The sequence below is a fragment of the Corvus hawaiiensis genome, chromosome 2, assembly GCF_020740725.1.
Source record: "Corvus hawaiiensis isolate bCorHaw1 chromosome 2, bCorHaw1.pri.cur, whole genome shotgun sequence".
In the NCBI taxonomy this organism is placed as follows: domain Eukaryota; kingdom Metazoa; phylum Chordata; class Aves; order Passeriformes; family Corvidae; genus Corvus; species Corvus hawaiiensis.
The window spans coordinates 98297063-98320965 of NC_063214.1; the positions used below are offsets into that span (position 1 = coordinate 98297063).

Sequence of the window (23903 nt, forward strand, 5' to 3'; positions counted from 1 at the left end):
CCATGTGTTAACAAGCAGCATCCCAGCTCTTGCTGTTCTAATTGCAGGTTGCAGGAGAAAGTTTTTTTTTTTTTTTTCTTTAATTTCATTTTTCTCTTGTAATTTTTTAATATAGGTGGGTTTTGGGGAAGAAATCAATCTTATTTTGTCTGAATTTTTGTGAAAACCTCTTTCTGGTGCCTGTAGGAATATCACTGTGTTCAGTACCTGTATTCTGTCTCCTTTCCCACTCCTTAGTTGTTCTCAGGCAGAGCTGCAGCTTTGATGTTTATCAGCTATGCATGACATTACTACCTGGAGTAGTAATTACCTCTAGCTGGAGGGAAGTGAAGACTGGTGTTTTCTGATGTGAAACGGGCTAATGCAGGAGGAGGGGAAGAAACTGCCTTTTGTGGAGTAAAAGGCCCATGAAGAAGCAGTAATGAGGTACATGGTTTCTCTCCTGACTGCAGTAAAAAGGAGTGGGTAACACTTAACACAGCTCCTAGAGTTTCCCAGCCCTCTCAGCTACAAAGAATGCACATAGTGACCCAGGAGATCACACTGAACTTAGACAGAGTGGAGAACTTCTAGTTTTTAAAAACACACTCACACCCATCCCCTGAACCCCCTGCCCCATTCCTCCCAAAACCAACCAACCAACCACTAAACCCTAAAGATGCAGTTTGCATATTTTCAGTTTTGCAAGCTCTTGTCTCCTTCATCTTCCTTTGGATGCCTCTGTTAGAATTGTCTGAGACCAAGCATTGGTGATTCTTATGCTTTCTCATTGCCTCTCTCTGTCCCACCCAAATCACAGTTGTTTCGTACATAGGGAGACAATTCCTAAATAAATAGTGAATTAAATTATTACTTAAATACATTTAAAGTACTTTTTTCTGCAAGTACATCCTCTTGAGTGAATTGCTGCAGAGTAGTAGCTTTATTTTCTGCTTTTAAGTTAATTCGTAGTACACATGTAGTGGGGAAGAATGGCTTGAGAGAGAAACCACTGAACATTGAATAATGTAATCATAGGTTTGGGTTGGAAGGGATCTTTAAATGTCATCTAGTCCACTCCTCCATGCATTGAGCTGGTAGGTTGTCAGTCACGTTGCTCAGAGCTCTATCTAATTGAAACTTGAATATTTCCAGGGATGGGGCATCTACCACCGCTGTGGGCTTGCTGTTCCATTGTTTTACCACCCTTGTTGTAAAAATGCCTTCCTTGTATCTAGTCTGCACCTACCTTGGTTTAAAATCATTACCTCATTTCCTATTGTTACAGGTCTTACCAAGGGTTGTGATCTTTTGGGTTTGCTGGTGGCTTGCAGACACTTACCAGTCTGTCAAAGACTAAACAGCACCTGAGCTGTGGTATTTGAAAATGTGTATAATTAGAAACCATCTAGCTAGTAACAAAATTCCAAGGGTCAGTATGTAGTCTTCCCTCAGGACTGGGAAGAGACAAACAGGCTCCACTCTCAGTTCTGTTTGTGACCAAAGGGTTCTGCTGACACATCTGTGAGAGGTCCAGTGCTGGCTTCCTGTGTCTGCTGACAACTGAACCTGCAACATGCGCTTATTGCGAGGTCAGGCATTTTGGGAGATGTACATCTAGAAGGTACAGAACAGGAAAAATATTTGTAAATTTAACATCCAACACTTAAGGTATAAATATCTGTAATTCAGTTGCACAAGCATTTGATACATATGACATCTTAAGTAATTCTTACAGTCTTTCTGAAGGCTCCAACTTTGGTGTTTTTCACCAAATGAGATGACACAGGAACCAGTCTTGTGTGCTGCACTTTTGCCCTTAAGGCTACCCTTGTCGTCTGGCATGATGTTTATGGCTTTTTAGTGTTTCTGGCTCTTGTTCCTGGAGAAATTTCTGGGTTATGATGGGTTGTCACTGTACCAGCCTTTGTGAAATCATGACAATACCTGGGCAGTTGCATAATACATGGGAGCTGTTGATGAGAGGTAGGTTGTCCAGAGCTGGGCCTATTGTGGTGATGCTGCTGAAGCCAAGGGAAATCTTCCTCTCCAGGACTAGTGAAGGTGGGTAAAAGCATGGACAAAGGACTCTGCCTGCCCTGCCAGGGAGAGGAAACTTGTTTTACAAGCATTTATTTCCCTGCCCCCCCCCCCCCCCCCATGTCTGCATTATGTGAATTAATTATATAGTGAAATAAGAGGTGTTATTTTTGGCCATGCTGGGTGAATGTGAGCTACAGGCCAGCCTGTGCCTGAGGTGATGGCTGAGCCAGGCTGACCCACGGGGGAGGATCTGTGCCAGAGTGGTTGGGAAGGATCCATCCTACTTTCTGCCCCTCACAGGCACTGATGGTGCAAGACTGAGGTTGTTATGGGCCCTTGACAACCCCAACAAAGGCTTTAGGTCTTGTGGGGGCCACAAAAGGAGCCAGAACCTTCTCTGCTGGTGCCCATAGGGCTGGCAGAGCTTCTGAGCCCACTTAGTTACATCCTTGCCCACACCATGGTGGGAAGCACTCCTGCCTGTTTTTGCTTCTCTCTTTGTGAGCAGTGGGGTGCAGTGATCCTTCTTTCCCTTGTTCAGTGGGGTTTGAACTATTGTGTGCTGAACAGCTGCAGGTCCATGTCCCCGCTGCACCTGGGGTGGGTGGCTGTGTCTGGGGGTGCTGCTGGTCCCCATGGGGTTACAGGGGCAGCTGCTGCCTGCACTTGTGTGCTGTTGGCACATTGGCAGTGACCCCTCAGCTTCTCCCCTGGCAGCAATCTCACACTTCCTGTGCCAAGGCAATGTTTACTGCTTTTTGTTTGCTAATTTTCTATTTCTGGCAGCCACAGACAAGCACAGTCATGTAGGGTGTGAACAGACTCTGCTCATTTGGTCAATACACTCTGAGGGAATAATTGGGGCCAACTCACATCACTATATTGACTTCACTATACCTGTGTTGATATACTGAAGCACTATTACCTATAGAAAGGGAATATGATCTCATTTATCTTCTCCAGGCTCAGCAGCATGTTATACTTTAGCACATTTTCAAACAGGAAAGTGTAGGAAGCATACACCATGCTTTGAAACAAGAGATTTGATCAAACCAAGGCAAAACACTGGTGGTTTATTGCATCCTAGGTTGGAGCACTATAGTTCAGTAAAAGGATTGTTTAGTTTTGCTGTAGCTGAGCTTTTCCCTAAATAAAGATATTTTAGCTTCCTGAAAGTGGATTCTACAATCAGAACTGTGGAATGGTTTGGGTTGGAAGGGATCTTCAAGAATCATCTAGTTCCAACCCTCTGGCCACGGGCAGCGACACCTGCCACTAGACCAGGTTGCTCAAAGCCCCGTCCAGGGTGGCCTTGAACACTCCTGGGAAAGGGACATCCACAGCTTCTCTGTGCAACCTGCTCCAGTGTCTCACCACCCTCACCATAAAAAATGTCCTCCTTCTGTCCAGTCTAAACGAACCCTCTTTCGGTTTAAAACTGCTGCCCCTTGCTGTGTCCCTACAGGTCTTGTTATGTCTCCTTTAGGTACTTTGAGGCTGCTATAAGATCTCCCCAGAGTCTTCTCTTTTTCAGCTGAACAACCCCAGCTGTCAGCCTGTCTTCATAGGAGGTAAACTTGCAGCTAAGAGTCCATTTGACAAGTCAGTCTCCTTCCATGCAGTGCTCTGGATTAGCTCACCAGGTGAAGTCCTGTGCTGTGAGTGTTCCACGTGTTTGTGTGCACGAGCTCGCTCCACTTCTCCGAGCCGTGATTGCGCAGGCTTTGGAGGAGCACAGCTGTGAGTACACAGACCTGAAGCACATGACGCACACAAAGTACAGAAGCTCAAGCCTGCTTAGCACCCTGTGGCTTTTGTGGTTGGTTTCTTTATTCCCCACGCCCATGTATTCCACTTAATGCTGTGCTGGGACCACTCTGTTAAGAAACTTGTTAAGAACAGCTTATTGAGTCAGAAAATGAAGAGGCAGAGCAACTGTTGGTGGAAGAACTATGTGCTAAAGTTCTATGTGCTAAAGCAATGAGCTACGTAGGAAGATTAGGCAATATATTAGCCACAAAAGTCCAAATAGTTTGCTGCTGTTGTTGACATCATCAGTTTTTACAGATTTTTATAACCTTGAGTTCTCTTAAAACCCTGAATGTGCTGCATTGCCAGAGTAGCATGCTGTACAACTCACAAGTGATAGTTGTGTGATCATCCCACAACCACCGATGTCTAGCAGTATGTCGAAGAGGCAAGATGTCTATTCTTGGGTATTTGTTACTGTCACATTTAATGTAAGAGAATTGACAAATATGGAATAGATTTAGCTCATGTTGACTGCAATGTTTTCAGTACTGTTTTATTTAGCTGAAATAAGTAACAGTGTGATAAGTTTGTTCAGGGGCTGCCTTTCAGAGCTACAGCAGGGCCAGAGAGCTTGTTTAAAGCTCAGGTAATTTCTCTGTTTATGGATATATCTAATTATATGAGCAACTAATCTGGGTCAGACAATGTGCTAGGTAAGTACCTGAAGGGAGCCTACTAGAAAGATGGAGGGGGACTTTTTACAAGGGCATGTAGTGCTAGGACAAGAGGGAATGGTTTCAAATTAAGAGTAGGTTTAGATTAGATATTAAGAAAAAATTCTTTACTGTGAAGGTGGTGATGCAGTGGCACAGGTTGCCCAGAGAAGTTGTGGGTGCCCCATCCCTGGAAGTGTTTCAGGCCCAGTTGAATGTCACTCTGAGCAACCTGGTCTAGGGAAAGATATCCCTGTCTGCAGCAGGGGGGTTGGAATGAGATGATTTTTATGGTCCCTTCCAATTCAAACCATTCTATGATTCCAGAACTTTAACAAAATTTATATATTTTTTTGTGGATGTAACACTTGTCAAGTCTGGTAAATATTGTTTTCCTGAACCTTGTAGAGTGTGAATAATAGGTTGTTTTAACCTGCAATGTCAGAATTTATTTGCTTTAATCATTCCAACAACAGATTAAATACTATTTTAGTTGTTCAGCTTAAATAAGTGATTTTAGACACAGCTTCCCTCTTAGATCTTTTTAAGTGCCATGAAATAAACAAGTGTATTCTGGTTGAAGAGTTTGAGTTTCAGCGGGAGGAGTTTTCTGGGAGTGCTTTTCTAATTCCTTAGTACAAACAAAGTATTTCAACAGAGCAGTCCATATGCATTATATGGAAAAACAAGTTTACGAAACAGAAATCACCAACAAATAGAGATGTAGAAAAAAACAGGTTTTATTTATGATGCAGTGAGGTTGGAATGTAATAATAAAAGCCAAGAAGCACCTGAAGCAGGAGCGAGGTGAGTTACTGAAAAATCAACTGTCATTGCTATAAATGTTAATCAGATTATGTGATCATGAAATTCGTAGCTGATCCTTCTTCCCCTCCTGTCTTGAAGTGTTGACAGACAACTTTGGGCTAAATTGCTTCTTTCTACAGAAGGAAAGAGCTAGCCATTCTGGCCATTATCAAGCCTTTTGTATGGTTTTGATAATGGTGCTAGATATGTGCCTTGAGAGGGTGCCAGATAAATGCCCTGCTTCCCTCCCCCTTGCTTTTGCAAGGATGACTGTGTGCACGTTGGGATGGTGGCTGTCCCACTGCCACATGTCCCCAGCTGCCAGGACAGCATGCCTTCAGAGAGCCAGCTGGCAGGGCTGCAAGTTCTGTGTTTCAGGGTTGTGTGGCATCAAGCAATGCCTTCTCCTGCAAACCCTATCCTGGGTGCTGCTCCAACATGATGTGGTTAAAGCCTGTTTGTGATGAGCGGCTTGATTTCAGAAGGGAAAAGTTGCAATGCAAAAACCAATTGCTGCTGTTTCTGCTGTGTGGTGTGACACACATGAAATGTCCACAGCACAGTGGAGCAAGGGATCCTTTGGCTTGGGGTATGTCTGGGAAAAACCCCATCAAGCTTATAAAATAAAACGCTAATTTTCATCATGTAGACTTATAACCAAATTGAAAGAGTTGCATTTTGCGGTTACTGTTTTTGGGAGCCTGTGGGCTTTGTTATTGGCAGTGGTTAAGTGCTAAAGCATGGTGAGGCTTGAAAAAATAAAAATATTGTGTTGGGTGTGTTTGAAACGCCCAAGCATAAAATACTAAAACTTAAGTTAGGTTTCAATGCTAGACATAAGCATTCTGGACCATGGTATATTTTTGGTATTTTGCAATGATTTAGGACTTAAATCACCCTGTGTTAATTTATGGAACTGCAGCTGTTAGTGTTTACTGTTGTGAAAATACAGTAAATAGAAAGATACATATATTCTCTTCATGTAAATGCAGTGGGTATCTGACCAAGGAAACCTTTTATTACTAAGTTTTTTTTGGTGTTTCAAAGCTGAGAGTATTTCTATCATTTGGCAAATGACGTAATATTAGACTAGCAAAAAATGTGTATATATACTGCATAGTTGGAGAACACAGCACTAGATCTGTTAGACTTGTGCTATACTTAATTTGCTTTTACAGACATTTAAAAAATTAATTTCCATTCAGCTTTTGAGGTAATAAGTTAAAAAAAGCACCAACATGACTTATTCAATTGTCTAACCACCACAGAAGGCTCCACTGTATAAGAGCTACATGATAAGGTGGTTCCTTATACTGTGAGAGACTTCTATAAGTTTTTCATACAGACTTGACATCTGCTGATATGGCTTCGAATGAGTCCTGCCTTGAGTGTGTCTCCCGAGGGCTTGCTTTGGAAGGGTTGGTCGATCGTGGTGAGCCAGAAGCTGTATTTGTTTGCAAAGTAGTGACAGGTTCCGCGTGCGCCATTGCATTCGATGAAAGGAGTCGCCCTGAAATCTTCCAGGCAGCTCCCAGGAGAAACCAGCGACTGTCCTCCACCTTCATCACCAGCAGCAGTGTGCTAAGGGAGACAAGGAGAGCAGTGTTCAGAGTGCAGCCTCAGGCAATGCTCTCATAAACTTACATGTGTGAAAAGAGAAAAACCACTAGAATTGCTCCTAATTCTTATCTCCAGAGCAGAAAGTTGGCTAGTCCTGCATCTGTGTAAGGGTTTGGCTATGCTATAATGATATAAAGCAGCTAGCCCATATGCTGATGCATCTTTAAAATCTTCTAACAAATATCTTTTCTATAGTTAAGATTTTCACTGTTGGAAGTCTTAGAATTGGAGAGTCATTTAGGTGGAAAGGGCCCACTGGAGGTTACTTCATCCAGTTCCCTGCTCAAAGCAGGACCGACACCAAAGTTGCCCTCAGTTGCTCCAAGGTGCTGTAGAGTTGTTAGTATCTCCAAGGATGGACTTCCCACAACTTGTCTGGGCAACTTGCTCCTCTATTTCATTACCCTCACTAAGAACAATTTTGCACTGTACATCTAATTTGAATTTCCCAAATTATAAAGTCTGTCTTCCTCTGCATTGCATGTGAGGAGCACTGTGGAAACAGAATTAGCTTCTATATAATAACTAGTTCCCTGTAAGACGTTTTTTGACAGCAAATTACACCAAAATCATGCATCTCTACACCACTCAACTGTTGCCTTTGACAGGTTCTGTGATAGTGAACTGAATGTTACTTTTCTTCTGTCAAAGGCGTTACTAACAAAATGGGCCTTTTCTCTGTCCCTTTAAGAGCTGTACAGCTGTATTTTTAAGTTATACTGTTGAATTCTTGTTAGAAAGGGAAAGAATCTGCAATGTAAAAGAAAGCAGCTGGAAAATAAAGTTCTTAAATAGTTTTGTAAATGTAGGGAATGTAAGAAGCAGCATAAATTATTACAGCTTTGAGGCCTCTGCAGTTGGAGGTGGAAAGCAGATAGTAAAAACTGCTGCTGCTGTTTGAGCCCTGGCTTGGGAGCAGCCCTGCTTGGCAGCCTGAGGATGACCACTGGCATTGCATGCTTGGTCTGCAAGCTCCAACTCTATGCCTGTAACATCTCTTCTGGTATTGACTATGGCTTTTTATCCTTCTGCAGTGCTTACTCATATAGGATATATGATAGTGGAGTGCTTGCGGACTTCTCCGGCTGTTTGGGCAGAGTCTGTGCTGACTGAGGATTGTACCTTACTCAGGGGAAGGAGGTGACAAATTTAAGCCAAGGAAATAAAACAGTATGTACTCTGAGAAAACCACACGTGTGCTCTACTTCCACAGTTGCCTGAGAAGCAAAAATGCGTACAACCAAACACTTCATTTGCTCCAAAAGCCAGCTGGGAAAATGGGAATTCTTCTCACTGTGTGTACCACAGTGCTGACAGACTCTGTCCTGGCAAAAGGTTCTTGCTAAGATGACAATTTGCTCTTAACAATGCTCAGTGTTTACATGGGGCTTTGCAAATATTTAATTAATTCTTAGTATTCTTCTGAAGTAACTATCAGATTGGTATCAGGGCTTTTTATAGAAGGAAAAGAAAGGTCAAACACAGGGATGGTAAAAAAAAAAATTGACCTGCTCTCTCAAAACGTGGTTTTCTTTTTCTGTAACAAATTTCAGATTTCCCTTTATCTTATTTTCTGAAAAATTTAAGTTTTTGGCTTTTGACATACAAATGCTGCTGCAGGTTTTGACTCTCGTGTTTATCAAGGAAGTCAGAAAAATGAGCATCAGACCATTCAGTAACATTTCAGCTGCTCTTTACCCTCCAGTGCTCATATGATCCCTCTGTACAGTCTTGCAAAAAAAGGTCAGGCCCTTCAGTAGGTCTTCTGCTGCACACCCAGCGCTAAGTGTAACATCCCTTTTTCTGATTATAAGATCACAAGATCAAAGAGATTCTGTAAGCCATGGGATGTACAGCTGAGCTCTTATTGCCATTGGAGATACAACACTGAAACTTAATTTGAAAAACAACCAGCGGCTGTCTCTCTTTCCAGAATAAGTGAAAGACTTTGGCTTCAAAATCTTCAACCAAACACCAATGATTTTTAAATTTCAAAAAGAAGGGGAAAAGTGTATTGTTGCTTTTTTTCCCCCCTAGATCAGCTTCTTAGTAGTGATGTATGTAAGTAACTCCAAATCTTTGGCTGTGAAAATGTTTCATATGCTACTGTTGCACCTCAGTGTAATTTTATTTGTTAAGTCACAGCTGTCCTTTTGTTCAGTTCTGAAGCACTATTTTGTACATAAAGTAAGGTCTCCAGATGCTACTCTGACAACAGACAATGTTCTCTGAAATTCACAGAAATTTTCATCTTCCTCTTCTGCTTCCTAGAAATTACTTTTGTAGTTCCCTGGTTCCCCGGTGCGATGCATGGTTTTGTTTTTGCTGGCTCTGAAGCAGAGCAGCCTTACTAGTACTAACACTCAAATTTAAAACCCACTGCTGCACAAAATGTGACACTGGAGACCAAATACCATAAGGAAGGAATATCCGATCCACAAACTGCGCCAGCCTTCAGGGCAGTGAGGAATAGAAGCTTCTTGGCTATGGACAGCAATTGCCACAGCTGGGGCCTCACAAACTGAGCAGCGACTGATATACGGCTTAATGTCTTCTTCTGCCACGGGCATCATTGGAAGAGGTGCTGTAGTTGAGAGCCAGTAGGATTTATCGTTTCGGCTTGCGTAATAACAAATATCCCCAGGGTTACAGTAGAGGAATGGCATGGTGCTAAAACGAGACAAACATGAACCAGCCAGCCCTGTTAAAAAAGAAGAAAAAAGCAATCATTCTCACAGAAGACAATGCACATTTTCCAGTTTCCTGCTCTTTCCCAAGTATCTGTCAGGAAAGCCTGTGGGGATCTGTTAACCCATTGCTGTTCCTATTTCACATGTTCCCCTGTTCCCTGCCCTAGCCCTGGCTAGGTTCCTCCCTATTTGCTCGTTTTCCCTCGGTTTCTCCCTATTTGCTCCTGTACCCCAACCCCACCCAGGGACTGCCCCTGGGCCCCTGACAAAACCACCCCGCACCCAGACCATGCGTTCTCTCTGCCTCTGAACATCTCAGGGACAAGATGTGATTAAAGCCATCTCAAGCCCTCATGAGAGACCCTTCTCTGCCTTCTTTACCACCAGTGCACTGTAACGCTGCTGGCTGCCGGAGCCAGGTCGCGGGGCTGTCCGAAATGGACTCCGGGATGTGACTGATCGCATGGCCCTGGGAAACCCCCACTGTGCTCACAGGGAGCTGCAGCCTGCTAGGCAGAGTCCAGCGGTTACAACACAAGCCCTGTGGTCCAGAATGTTTTGCTGGCTTTACAGGTTCCCTTGAACAACACTAATGACTTGCTCATTCGGGGGCGCTCTACGAAGACATGCTGTTTTTATATTCTCATTTTGGTGCTTCCTAAGCCTGTTTGCTGTAGTCCCAGTTTTTGGAATTGAGGCTGCTGCCAGCAATATTTGTACATACCTAGATCCTGATTGTGTGCTTTCTCTTGTCCTTCAAAATACAGTAGGCTGTATCCACTCCAGAGTTTGTTCATGCCAACTGGGCACATTGGCTCTTGGTCGGACTGGCTGTGCTTCACCAGCAGGTAGCCCATGCTGACACTGCGACCCGGCATGCCTGGTGGCCCAGGGCTACCGGGGCGACCTGGCTGACCTTAGAGAAGGCAGAAAAGAAAGAATCCAGCTGAGTTTGTGCTCCCACAAATGATTTGGTGCTAGCTGATATTCCAGCTAAGCTGCTGATGAACAGCTTAATTGCATGATGCCTTTTCTTTATGGTAAGTTATTGTTAAAAGAGCTGCATTTCTAGGATTGTAACAATTGCTTTTGAAGTACATTGGTGCTGGATTAGGCTCCCCAGTTTCTTAGATAGTGTATTTCACATCAGAACTAGGGAAAGTCAAAATAAAGTTCTGTGTACAGATGAGCATATTTTTCCTTTAAAATATTTTCTTAGTCCAATATTAACCAATAGTTGTTAGACTTCTTGCATTTGATCCATACACTTGAAACTATGCTCTGCAAATACCTTTTTCTCTGTGTGCTTAGCTAAGATAGTAATAGTTCTGCTCTTTGATTTGATAAAGACACAGGTATTTCTTTTACAAATACATTCCCCTAAACTTCATCTATCCAAGTATCACCTACCCAGCCATTCACCTCCATGAATGTAACTGTTAGTTAAACACTAGGATGAAGATACTTAGAGAGAATAAATACACTCAGATCAAAACAAACTCATGAGTGTACTGACATCTACAGCTATCAAAATTTATTCTGAAAATACTGCTCTACAGTAACTGTTAACAGTTAATTAGTTGTCCCTTTTGAAGTATCTCTGAAGACAGAAACTCTCTCCTCTCCTCTCCTCTCCTCTCCTCTCCTCTCCTCTCCTCTCCTCTCCTCTCCTCTCCTCTCCTCTCCTCTCCTCTCCTCTCCTCTCCTCTCCTCTCCTCTCCTCTCCTCTCCTCTCCCTCTCCTCTCCTCTCCTCTCCTCTCCTCTCCTCTCCTCTCCCTCTCCCTCTCCCTCTCCCTCTCCCTCTCCCTCTCCCTCTCCTCTCCCTCTCCTCTCCTCTCCCCTCCCCTCCCCTCCCCTCTCCCCTCCCCTTCTCTCCTCTCCCCTCCCCTCCGCTCTCCCCTCCCCTTCTCTCCTCTCCCCTCCCCTCCGCTCTCCTTCCACTGATGCAGTAACTACAGAGCAATTTACTGCAGAGAAATGAGAAAGAGGGAAGAAGTGTGATATCTCTTACCTTCAAATCCCACCGGACCCTGAAATCCCATTCCTCCTTGTTCCCCTCTGGAACCAGGAGGAGCTGGAATGCCACCCCTGCCCTGGAGTCCTGGCTCTCCAGGTGAGCCTCTGAAACCTTACACAACAATGGTTGTAAGCACAGTGACTGCAGACATATCAACATGCCCATCCCACCTTGTTAACATGTGCTCTACTTGCGTATGTTTGGTCCTGTCTGCTGGTTTACTAATTTACACTGAAGGCAAGATCCTGTGGTACTTGCTCAGGCAAAAAGCACTAAGTTCATTGGAAAAGGTTGCTGGGATCAAGACAACATGAGCCCCACAACCCTAATTCTTCACTCTTGGCACCACTTATCTCTGATGAGGCTCATGGCGAAAGTTGCACTGCATCAGGTCCATATGTCACTAACACTACATTATTCCCTGAGTTGACAGCATTCCCACAAGGATGTGCACTTTCCCACCAAACACGTTCAGTCTTGGTTTGTGCCAGGTCCATATCTGATGTTGCTTTGGCTACTGAGTGTTACTGTGTAGATTTGGCTACATGAGTGTTGCCAAAGTTTTCTCCTGTTTTGCTTACGCTCTGAATGCTAGGAGGAGGAAAAAAGCTGAAGCCCCAGCTTTGGAAGACCAAAAATTGACTCTCCTTTCTGGCTTACAGACAAGCAGTGCTCTGGTGGCCTCATTCTGCTAAGGGGAACAGCTTGCAGTCTGAATGTGTGATTCCTACCTGGATCTCCTGGTGGGCCCTGAGGTCCCATATCTCCTGGGCTTCCCTGAGGTCCTATATTTCCACGAGGACCTGGTGAACCTTGCTCAGCAACCAGCCTTGGAGGAAGAGGGGGCAGCCCAGGAGAGCCTGGAGGTCCCTGGAAGCCTGTCATTAGAAGGGGGATGAGATAGTTCGATTAAAAAAAACCCCAACCGCCCTGTATTTTTCCTTAACGTACTTTCATCCAGAGATATGTTGCTCTTACTTGGCTGCATACGTATGAGAGGGTCTATGGTCTGCAACTCAACCAGCTTGGGTATAGCAGCTGTTTTATATTGGGGAAATATGTGTGGGTATGGGATGCCCAAGATGAGACAATCTCCAAGTATGGGATAATCTTCAAGAGATTGTTTTCACTTGGACAGTACACAGATAAGCAGAAGGAAGTTAATGATGCTACTGCTCCCTCATTTGTGACACAGGAAGCCGGGAAGTTCCCCCCAAACTGCCACACCTCTGAGGTGCAGCACCATCTTTTGGTGGGCTTCAAGAGACACAAATACACGATGGTATAGATGGAGTGATGGATTTTAAAGGTCTCCTTAAATATCCAGTATGTCTACTCTGGAGGACTAATTTAGACAAGAAATTCTTTTTTTTAACCCCAAAAAGTAGCTCTGATTTTGGAGTTGGCACCTCATACAAATTAAATTCATAAAGGCAAAAAATTGACTTCTCATGTTAAATTCAGGCATCTGTCCTCTGGAATTTGCCAGGATTCACACAGTCATGCAGGACAGAGGACTCTGGAGGTCTCCTAGCACAACCTCCTGCTCAGAGCAGGGCCAGTTAGATCAGCTCTGTGGAGCTGGAGAATGAGTGGTTTAGAAAGGAGTCACACATCTGACTGCACACACTTACCAGTTACTCCTCTATCTCCCTTGGGTCCAATAGGTCCCAAATCACCTGGAAATCCTGCTGTGCCCATAAAGCCGATGACACCTTGTTCACCCTTACGACCTTTAATGCAAAATGACAAGTGGCATTATTGCATTTCAGTACAAATCAAGTGAGTGCAAAAGTCACGGTATTAAAGCTGCTGTAGCATAGAAGGCTCGCCTGCTTCCTGCCAAGATCAGCATTTCCTATCCTTACCTTTTAGTCCAGGGAATCCAGGCAGGCCAGGTCTTCCTGCTGATCCAGGATCACCTCTACTTCCTTTTGGGCCAATTTCTCCAGCCCTACCTGTTTGTCCACTTTCTCCTTTGCTTCCTGGTGGAGCAGGTATTCCAGGCTGCCCCTGTGGTCCTGGATAGCCTGTTTAGAGGACATATAGATTGTAACTGTTAATATTTAACACCTGGGCACAAAGGAAAATAACAGAACTATCTAACTGTATCCCATCAGGTTCTATTTCCTTAATTTAAGCAGGAAGCAAATGTTTAGCTCCTCAGCAGACTTACTCAGTACTCCTGCTCCTGCTCTCAGGCTGGCATAGCTGTCTGCAGCAGTGGCAGAGGAATTAGAGCACGAAGCTCCCACAAAATTCAGTGTTATCTCAAGCAAGATTTCAGCAGAAATAAGGTGCCTGCTGAGATACAGCCTTCAGTGAACTATTCCTTCACCAGTAAATACCCCACTTCACTAGGTGCCTCCTTGCTTCATCCTAAATTATCCAAGTAGCTAGAGAGAAATCAGAGAGCATCAAGTACCTGACTCAGAGCCAAGGACTTACTGTTCTGTGTATCTTAGTGCTTCAGTTGAACATCTGGAACTAGATAAGTGTTGCTGCCTGTTCTGAGCTTCCCCTCCCCCTCCCAAAGACACTTGCTTCTGCCATGTACTCCGAGCTCCTTTGTTCCAAGCGCGGGCAAACCCAAATGTAACTCAGACTCTTCAGCAGTGTCTGATTGGCCGGTCACCCCGGGTCCGCCCCCAGTCCTCCCCTTTCCCCTTCTCCTAATAAAAGATGGTCAAGGGGAGGCTCCACTCTCTCTCAGCTCAGCTACTTTCCTGTGAACATCTCTTGTTGTCTGTCTCATTTGAAAGCTTCTAACTGCAGGAAATTGAGCGAGCAGGGAGCTATATTTCTCCCTCTTTGCTTCTGCTGATTTGCTTTGCAGCTGATACAGGTACTGATTTTAGAGCTACTAAAGTGCTGGATTGCCTGTGCTACCTCTCTAGGCTGCTCGAGGCTTTCTAAGGCATTAAACCACTAGCCTAGCTGGTAAAAAGCTGAAAGATACCTTCCACAGAGAAGTACTTCATGCTGTCTTGGGAATTATGGGAACAGCTTCTTTTTCTAGAATTGCATATTGCCTGAAGCTAAACCTGGCAGGTTTCTCTTCAGTTACCTCTGCTGCTTACAAGGCATTTGGACCTTGTTTCTGAGGAGGGAGTGACTTACTAACTAGGGTTTTGAGTGGGGCATCTCTTGTGCTGCCTTTTGAAGCTGGGTCACATGAGGATACAAATGCAAGATGTATGTGGCAAAGTAAGAGTGAGCCACACTTGTCTCACCATTTTGGCTGGGGCATGGTGTTCCTGTTTCCACTCCCCTGACTGCTTGGAGAGTTGGAACCACTATACAGAGTCAGGCCAACTAACATTCTCTTTTAACTTGGAAGCCTAGGTATTTTACTGGTTTTCAGCTGGTTTGCCTAAGTTTTTGCTGAGTTTACATAAAAATTTCCATCCATCATATAAAGATGTTAGTGGAACAACTGCTAAAAGCTCTTCAGAGTGGCACCACAGTTTGAAATGACTGTGCACTCCAATAAGCAACAGGTATTTTTAAGAGGGAAGACCTAATGCTTTCCAATGAAATTTAGCTTGCATGGTCATTTCACATAGGAGGATTTTGTAAATGATTAACACAATATTTAATAGACTTACAAGTCTGCCACAGACCTCAGATTTTAGAGTAGTAGATTAGCATAATACTTCTGAAAGTTGTTAAGAGAATTCTGGATTATTTAATGTTATTTGCATGAAATTCAAATCCTTTCATCAGGACAACCTGGAGGAACTGCCTTTTGCTTTCAAGAGGTCTGTCTCTGTTATCTGATGTACCATTAGTTCCATCCAACAATTTCAGTGTTGTGTTTAATAGGGCTACTTTACTGAATCAATTCAGAAATAACAGTGACTGCTGTTGCATGAATTACCTGGCACTCCATCTAGACCTGGGGAACCTTTATCACCAGGATATCCTGATATATTTGAAATCCCAGGAGGCCCTGGAAATCCTTCCTGCCCAGGAATACCAAAGGGTCCTGGGACTCCTGAAAGGAAGAGAAGAAATAATCAGTACTGCAAGAAAAAAAATGCACAATTGCAATTAAAAGGACTCACCTTAGACTAAGAAGTGGGATTTTCAAAATAGAAAACACCTGCAATTCCTACTGATTTTTATTTTTTCAGATGTTACTGTGGAAGGTTTTTTTTAAAGAATTTTAAAATACTAGTTCTCTGCCAAAGCTCTCTGGGTAGCTAATTACATCTCACTGTGTAGAATACTAATAATCTCGTGTTTGCCAGGTAAAATATTTCAAGATAGGAAGTACTCAAAATACCCTAGGTATACTGAAGCAGGCAGGAAAGCAGCTTTGTTCTTCTGTGCCTGCAGAGTCAGGGCTCACACTTAGCATTTTCTGGGGTCAGTTAAAACCAAAAGTTCAAATCCAAGAAGTTCTCTACAGATGAAAAATTGTTAAATGGCCAAAAATCTGCCCTACCAATAACAGATTATTTTTTAAAGTATATTGAAGTTGTCAGGAAGTCGACCTTCTGTTTATAATTGTGACAAATATCCATGGATGAGGTAAGCTGCTTTTTCTAATGCTTGATAATAAATCTCTGAATAGTGTTTGAGATGGCACAGCGTGTTAGTAACAATAAAGTGTAACACAAAAGAATAGGAATGAGCCATTGAACCATGCAGGCAAAGGCAGTAAGGTTTTATATCTCTGTCAATCCTTAATCCTTTTAGAGCCAAAATGTTGGAAAAATATAAAAAACAAACCCACAAAACCCCTGTAATTTGTTCATAACATCAGTCTGGTGGCTTCTTGATGGATGAAAACCAGTTGGTGACCCATCCTGAGATGAGCACAGCCTGTTACAGCATGGGGGGTTGGACCTTACTCTGCACGAGGGGTGATGGCACCAGCAAAGCACCGTGTATGGGAACAGAGCCCCCGAGGTGTCAGCAGGACCATCACACTTTGACAAACAGTGAGGCTTTCAGGAGAAAGGTAAATATGGACAGGCTTGCAAAAAAAGAGAGAGAGGTCATGCATTTGTGTAACTGGAGCTTCATTAAAAATGTTTGGGGAGCTGATGGCTGAGAGTAGCCTCTGGCATTTGCAGCTTGCTGGGCCCAGTGGGTGCTACAAGATGTTGCTACCATGGGGAAGGACTCAGGCTGTCCAGCACTGGGGAATACACACTGCTGTTTCTGAGCAGGGGCTGGCTGAGCTGCAGCACAAACTCCAAACAGTGACCTTCCTGACTTCGGGAGTTCTCCTACACAACTATGCACTTCGTGACCTCTCTAACACCCACAGATGAAACAAATAACAGATGGATCCCATTCTCTGGAATACAAACCTGGAACACCTCTGTCTCCCTTCTGGCCCGGAGGTCCTCGGCCACCTTCTACTCTGCTTGGCTCTCCTGCTTCTCCTTTGTCACCCACTGTGCCTGGGAAACCTGCAGAGCCATACCCATCTGGACCTGTTGAGAGTTGTTCAGAACAAGAAGGAAAGCTGAAATGTTTCTGCATATAACAATGCATGCTAAAGTACATGTATAGAGCATGTGGATTTACAAAATACATGAGTCTGTAATGGCTCATTGAAAAAAAGGCTCATGATGAGAAAAAAGACCTTGAGGTTTTAACTTTATCAGAGGAAAGAAGTTATAATTTGAAGTTGTGTTCTAATCCACCTGTGGGGTAGCACATGGTGTACGAAGTTGTTTGCCAGAGCCCACAATAATGAAGCACATTCCAAAGCTTTTGAGGACACAGTTAAGAAAGTTGCATTACAAAGACCTCACTAACAAAACTTGAAGCCAACACAATGTTGTGCCTGTGAACAGGCAGAGTAACAGCCTCACTTACCTGGTGATCCTGGTAAGCCCTTAGTGCCTGGTAAACCATGCAGTCCACTGATTCCTCTTAAGCCAGGCTGGCCTGTTTTAAAATGACAGTCATGATTATCATAATAGTTTCTATTAGTCTATATATATTCCTGGGCCAAAAAAAAAAAAAAAAAAGCTTGAATAAATGCTATTCTGTGTTAAAATACGGTGTATTATCTGAAAATTAATTAATTACCATAAGTTTATTATGAAATACACCACACCATAGTTTGTGATTGGCAAATTTTGTAATTATCTGATAAACTCATTACTCCAGAGACAGTTTTTAAATATCTCTGATCCATCTGGTAGCATGCCATTAGTTCCAGCCTTGCTTCCATAGTTTTATTAGTACTTATTTAGTTTTCCAAAATCCTCAAGCCAAGACAATTATGACATAATTGTAGACTCTAAATGTGGTTATAATAAAGCTGTCTTCAGGAGCAATTCACTCTGTCTCATTTAAAAAACCCCAACAAAACCCTAATGAAATGTCTAACAGCTACTGTTACTATTGTTACAGGTAAAATTTATTCCATCTATTTGTACCTGTCAAAGTGGTGAATATGATGTTAAAGCTAGACAATGGCCACAGCTCTGGAGGATTATTCAATCTCAGAAAAATAAGTGTCTGTCTGTCTCTCTTCACTGTCTAAAAAAGCAGTCTTCAAAACTGTATTAGCTGAGCTTTGATGCACATTCAGATAGAAGAATCTTACTAAAAGCAGGGTGATTTCTGGCTATAAGGTAGAAAAAACCTGCTAGCTTAATATATTAAGGAATTAAGTGGCAACCATTGAGATTCTGTATCCTATGATATAAACAGCTTCATTTTAAACTATCACCTGCATTTTGATAGCACAATTCTGTCTAAGCCGTAAGGAATTTATTCTTGAAACTCGATACTGAATCAGTTAACAGTTTTTGGTGATGATGTAGGACAAATATGTTGCTTGCTATCTAATGCCACATTCTAATATTCTCATATTGTATATCATTACCCTTGCTGCATATTTAATAATTTTTTATTGTTTTTTCTTCCTAGCTGTCATGAAAAATGAATATGTTTCCTGAAAACTGCTTTCCTAGTTGAAGAGGTCATCAACAGTTAAAATGAGCTGAGAAGACACCAGAAGCCATAAATCAGAAAGCAACCACATGTGTCTTTGTTAATACACCTGGACTTTGTGAGGAATAAATGTTTTAGCAGGGGAAACTCTGCCACTCTGAACTGCAAAACCCCCCTTTCTTCTTCACCCCAAAGGAACATTTGCAAGTGTTCAGACAGAAATGATTGAATAGCTGAAACTGTACAAATACCTGCTTGTCCTGGTAAGCCAGGCCAGCCGGGAGTTCCCTTTTCACCTGGAAATCCAGGTGTCCCAGGGCTTCCTTGCTGCCCTGGGGGGCCAACCAGTCCTGGCAAACCTGTGTGGCAACAATGAATCATTGGTCATGAGCATCCTTAAAACCAACAGCCCAAAACCCCAACTTGTGCTACTTTCATTCCCCCAGGCAGCAAACTGAAGACTTTCCCTTCCTAATGTCATTGTATGACACTGCACTGCTCATCCAAGTGCAAGAAAACTAAAGAGAGCACAGGTAGGAGAGACAAACTCATTACAAACTTCAGGTTTCTGACAACCTCAGAAAAGACAGTGGGCTCCTCCTATTAAAATGATAATTTGACTTCTATTGCCAGTTACAATAAGTGATTTCATTGCTGTGCATGTTACTTTCCCCTTCTGCTGCACCTGTTTTGCCTTTCTGACTGAGAAGCTCATCAGACAAGAACTGTTTCCCAGTGAGGCACCTATCAAAACTCTTCCACTTTTGCCTGGAGTTTCTAAGCCCTCTAATAAGGAGAAATGTGGAACAACTGTTCTGAAAGAGCCTTTCCATGATCCTCCTGCAACAAGACATGTTCTTAAGTCCTGAGTGTATGATCTGGCCTCAGCTGAACCTGACTTGGATTCTCTTGTACAGTTGGCCAATGAGCCTGGCTCGAAGGCTCTGTAACTGTGTCCTGGGGGATACTGACTTCATTTATGGCAGAAAAGGTCATTGAAAAGCCCACTCCTTGTAGTACTGAGACAACACTAGAATACCTGAGTATGCCAGCAATACAACACTTTGACTGGACACGTGGTTGCTATAAAGAAGCAAAAACTGGTATGAAGCAGAGCTAGGTTTCTGCAATTTTCTCTTAACTTCTGCTGTGAGTTCCACATCCTTGTCACTGCTCTTCACCAACTTACAGAATGATGAACATATTAAAAAACATAATGACTTTCTTTTGATGGAAAGAGTATTTTTCTTTTTCCTCTTAAACAATGTTATTCTTTGAAGTGTTATAAAGAATATTTTACCTTCCGGTCCCACGGAGCCAGGGACACCCTGTGTGCCCTTGAGGCCTTCAATGCCAGGGAAACCAGGATCACCACCTTCTCCTTTTGACCCCACACCTCCTCTTATACCTGGAAAACCACAAAACCAGTACCTTATTTTAATAATATCTATACAACCCTAAGCAAACAAGCATAAAGTGAACTTGGCTACTGTATGGGTCCTGGTCTTGCCACATAAAGACATTCTTCTAGTCAGGGTGCTTACGTAATCTGGGAGCATGAACAGTCGTCTGGCCAAATGATCACTGAACTTGTTTTTAAAAGTACTCCCCAAATTATGTGGAATATGACACTGATGTTCAAGTGGACTGCATGTGCAGGGAAATTTTAATACATTACCTAACAATCCAAAATCTATGAGACTTTGCTATCCCATCTTCTATAATCATGGCCTGATAATGCTCCTTTGGTCATCAATAGCAAAAAAAATAATATAAAAATGTTTACTAGAGTTGCATGTGATGATGTTTACTGCTATAATGGTATTTTCAGTTGAAGAGGCAAATGTAGCGCATATTTATTTCAATAAAGAAAAGATGAACCTCTCCTGGAGCTGTCATGAGAGCACACATTCAAGAGCCCATACAAAACTCCCCCTCCCTTCCTCTGGGAACTTTAATATGTGAAAGAAATACATCCAAAGAGCAACTGTGAAATTAATACCTGTTAAGCCTGGCACACCAACTTCCCCTTTAAGGCCTGGCATTCCTGGTAAGTTTACAGTATCTCCCCGATCACCTATTTCAAATAAAAATGAACACGAGTGGTAAGGCTTTAATTTAAACAGTACTTCCTGTTGTTTTGAGGAATTGCAACTTGAGGCAAAATTCAACAATTATCTTTCTAGAATAAAAGAGGAGTAAATTAAAGAAAGCAAAAAAAGTCTGTAGAACAGCCTCCCTCCTTGCCACAGATGGATTTATCCATGGACAGCACATGTGGCATGAAATTAACAGTATTAACCTTTTTACAGCCTCCCACATCTACAATATCATTCTGTAAGACTGTGGAAAGACTCTTTGAGATTGAAGATCCACTGAGACCTGTGGTGATCCGTTTACTCACTGCTTTTCTTATCCCATATTGTTCCACCACCCCGCTTTCCCCTGCCCGTAGCCCTGGCCCCTCCCTCTGGCTCTCCCTATTGGTTCCTGTACCCCAACTCCGCCCATGTACCGCCCCTGAGCCCCTGATAAAACCCCCCTGCACCGGGATCACGAGGTCTCTCTGTTTCTGGGGGTTGCTGGGACGAGATGTAACCATTAAAGGTCCTCTGAAACCCTTATGGAGGGACCCTTCTCGCCTCCTTTGCTGTCACTGTGTTGTAGAGCTGAGAGCTGCCGGAGCAAGAGAGTGGAGCCGTCCGAAATGGACTACGAGAGGGCAAAATGGTCACACTGCCCTAAACACTCCGCTGAGCTCCCAGGGAAAGCTGCAGCTTGCTAAACGAAACCTAGCACTACAACAGAGACCCCTCAGATCTTAATGTCACGTATTTGATGGGTGATGAATACGGAGGGTGCTCAGATAAGAGAACAAACTCACCTATTTCTCCATGTGAGCCAGGAGTACCAAAATGGCCTGAAATTCCTGGAATGCCTTTTTCTCCCTATCGTATGATTGAAAACAGGCATCAGTTAGTGAGGATGAGCATTTAGTCAACCTTCCAAACAGCTGGTTTTGGAAATATTTTAAAAGGCTATTAAATTTCCCATTTTTGAGTTTCTTTAGTACTTTATAGAGTGATTTGGCAGCAGTCAGTTAATCTAAATCAGTACCAACCAAGGGAGAAGTTATGTTTGCAAAGGCTTAAGTCTGAAATTGAGGACATCTTATTGTGCATATAAAGTAGTGAGTCCTTGTGCTGGTTTTGGCTGGGGCAGATTTAATTTTCTTCATGGTAGCCCGTACAGGACTGTTTTGTGCTGGATTTGTGCTGGAAACACTGTTGATAACACAGGGATGTTTTCATTCCTACTGAAATGCGCTTCCACAGTGTCGAGACATTTTTTGCTTGTCACCCCACGCTGCCAGTGAGCAGCCTGGGGGTGAGCAAGGATTTGGGAGGGGACACAGCTGGGACAGCTGATCCCAACTGACCCAAGGGATATCCCACACCATATGGCCTCATGCTCAGCATATAAGGCAGGCGGGACAATAGGCTGGGGGGTAACAGTGCTTGGGCATTGGCTGGGCATCAGCCAGTTGGTGGTGGGCAATTGTTTTCATTTGTATCACTTGTCTTTCTTGGGTTTTATTAATCTATCATTATTATATTCCTTTTTATTATTATTATTATTATTATTTATTGTTATGATAGTTTATTTCAATTAGAAAACTGTTCTTATTCACTTTTCACCTTTTTGAGTTCTCTCACTTTAACCCTTCCAATTCTCTTCTCCCCATCCTGCTGGGGATGTTTGAGGGACCAAGTGATAGGGTAGGGCTTAGTTTCTGGCTGAGATTAAACCGTAACAGTCCTGCAGTCCTTGGTTAAAAAAAATTTTACTGAAACCTAAAGGCAAAGAGAACCTGAGAAAGGAATATAGTTTTTGTCTCTCTTAAATAAATTATGTCTGTGAGTCTACTGTCAGGCCTTTTCTAAGCATTTATTTCTTTCAGTGTAACTTATTTTGCAGCTGAAGTGAATCACAGTGAATTACCCTCTAGAAGCTAAGGTTCTTAGGCTCTTTTACTGTTAAATAAGTGACAGTGAGTAACTTTTGGCAGTGATACCATCAAGTTCTGGGAGAAAAAGAAAAGTAAGCCCAACATTGAGAATAATTTTTACCAGCAGCTGCAGCAACAGAACCAAGGAGCTAGAAGGAACCATCTGGGTCCTCACTGGCAAAAAGTTGGCACATGAAATTTGGATGTCTCACAATGAGAAAATAAATGACTCTGCTTAATTAATGTTGGAGGGAGCAAGCAAAAATATTTGATCTATTTATTCAATGCTTATGGCATTTTTATCTTTGCACTGCCGTTGTTCAGCAAAATTTCAAGGGGTGAATGCCACTTGCTGAGAAGCTGAATGCCAGCACAGGGGCACCAACATTCCCTCATGTGTGTGAACTTACTCGGACTCCTGTGGTGCCAGGGAAGCCTCTGATGCCAGGAGAGCCAGCAGGACCAGGATATCCTTTCAGACCTGTCAGCCCTTTTGCGCCGATGTCTCCTTTCACACCAGCCACGTAGCTGGGATGCCCAGGGGACCCTGGGGTTCCTGTCTTTCCAGGAAGGCCTGGCATTCCCTTGCTACCTGCAGGCAGGGAAGAAGAAATGTAAGTAAGGAAAGACTGACACACAGTTGCTTGTGTGTAAGAAGTTTTCCTGCTAGTGGCCGTCTCGAAACATGGCACCACAGTGTGCTGTACAAGTCCACACACACCTACCCCCCACCCCTCAGAGCTTTCCTTGGGGGTGACTCCGTGAAATGCAGCCAGGAGCTCAGCTTCTGCTGTCAGAGACCTTGCTAGGGAGGCTGCAGCACAGTGGTAAAATGAGCAGGGAATATTTAATATGGTAGCTGAGAACAAGCACTGGCTGATAATCCTGAATGTGCTTGCCTTGTTTTATTGTGACCACTGACCTTTTAAGCCAAAGAATCCCTTCGTGCCCCTTTCTCCAACATCTCCTTTTTCACCTTTGACTTCCATCATCATGCTGGGCATGAGCTTTGGAGGTTCTCCTGGGGGGCCTTGATCCCCACGGTCACCTAAAGGGTAAAAAATCCAACCGTGTTACAAAATGTTAGTCAGCAGCACTGTTGGGAAAAGTGAACAGAAGAGCGAATTAGGAAAAAGGAATGTCCTTGCACAAGCTACAGAAAATCCACCTTCATGAAAAGTAACCTGTGTCAATATAACATGGCAGTGCAAGAGTCACAGTTAAGAAAACATGAAAACAGAGCTAAACTTTTGTACATACAATCCCGGGAGCTGGACCCAGACTCGCCTGTGATAGATAATTTATCTCTCAACAGATCAGTTACGAATCAAGTGTTTATAAAAAA

At 43.2% G+C, this 23903-nt stretch overlaps 1 protein-coding gene and 1 long non-coding RNA gene across 3 annotated transcripts in view; one reads left to right on the forward strand and one right to left on the reverse strand.

Moving 5' to 3' along the window:
• Positions 1-5209: 5209 nt before the first annotated feature.
• Positions 5210-23903, reverse strand: part of COL4A2 (collagen type IV alpha 2 chain) — a 145821-nt gene continuing 127127 nt past the window's right edge. For both annotated transcript variants that reach the window (XM_048328291.1, XM_048328283.1), the window contains 16 exons: positions 23481-23606; positions 22969-23150; positions 21434-21497; positions 20552-20626; positions 19850-19957; positions 18801-18908; positions 17461-17532; positions 16947-17072; positions 15503-15619; positions 13491-13652; positions 13257-13355; positions 12354-12500; positions 11617-11733; positions 10329-10520; positions 9329-9615; positions 5210-6875 (listed from right to left, as the gene is read on the reverse strand). In XM_048328291.1, coding sequence (XP_048184248.1) covers positions 6621-6875; positions 9329-9615; positions 10329-10520; positions 11617-11733; positions 12354-12500; positions 13257-13355; positions 13491-13652; positions 15503-15619; positions 16947-17072; positions 17461-17532; positions 18801-18908; positions 19850-19957; positions 20552-20626; positions 21434-21497; positions 22969-23150; positions 23481-23606 — 2237 coding nt within the window. In that variant the 3' untranslated portion in view covers positions 5210-6620. The remainder of the gene's footprint in view (positions 6876-9328; positions 9616-10328; positions 10521-11616; positions 11734-12353; positions 12501-13256; positions 13356-13490; positions 13653-15502; positions 15620-16946; positions 17073-17460; positions 17533-18800; positions 18909-19849; positions 19958-20551; positions 20627-21433; positions 21498-22968; positions 23151-23480; positions 23607-23903) is intronic.
• Positions 10520-19780, forward strand: LOC125338015. Its single transcript, XR_007208165.1, has 2 exons — positions 10520-10644; positions 18526-19780. It is a non-coding gene; the product is annotated as an uncharacterized LOC125338015 (long non-coding RNA).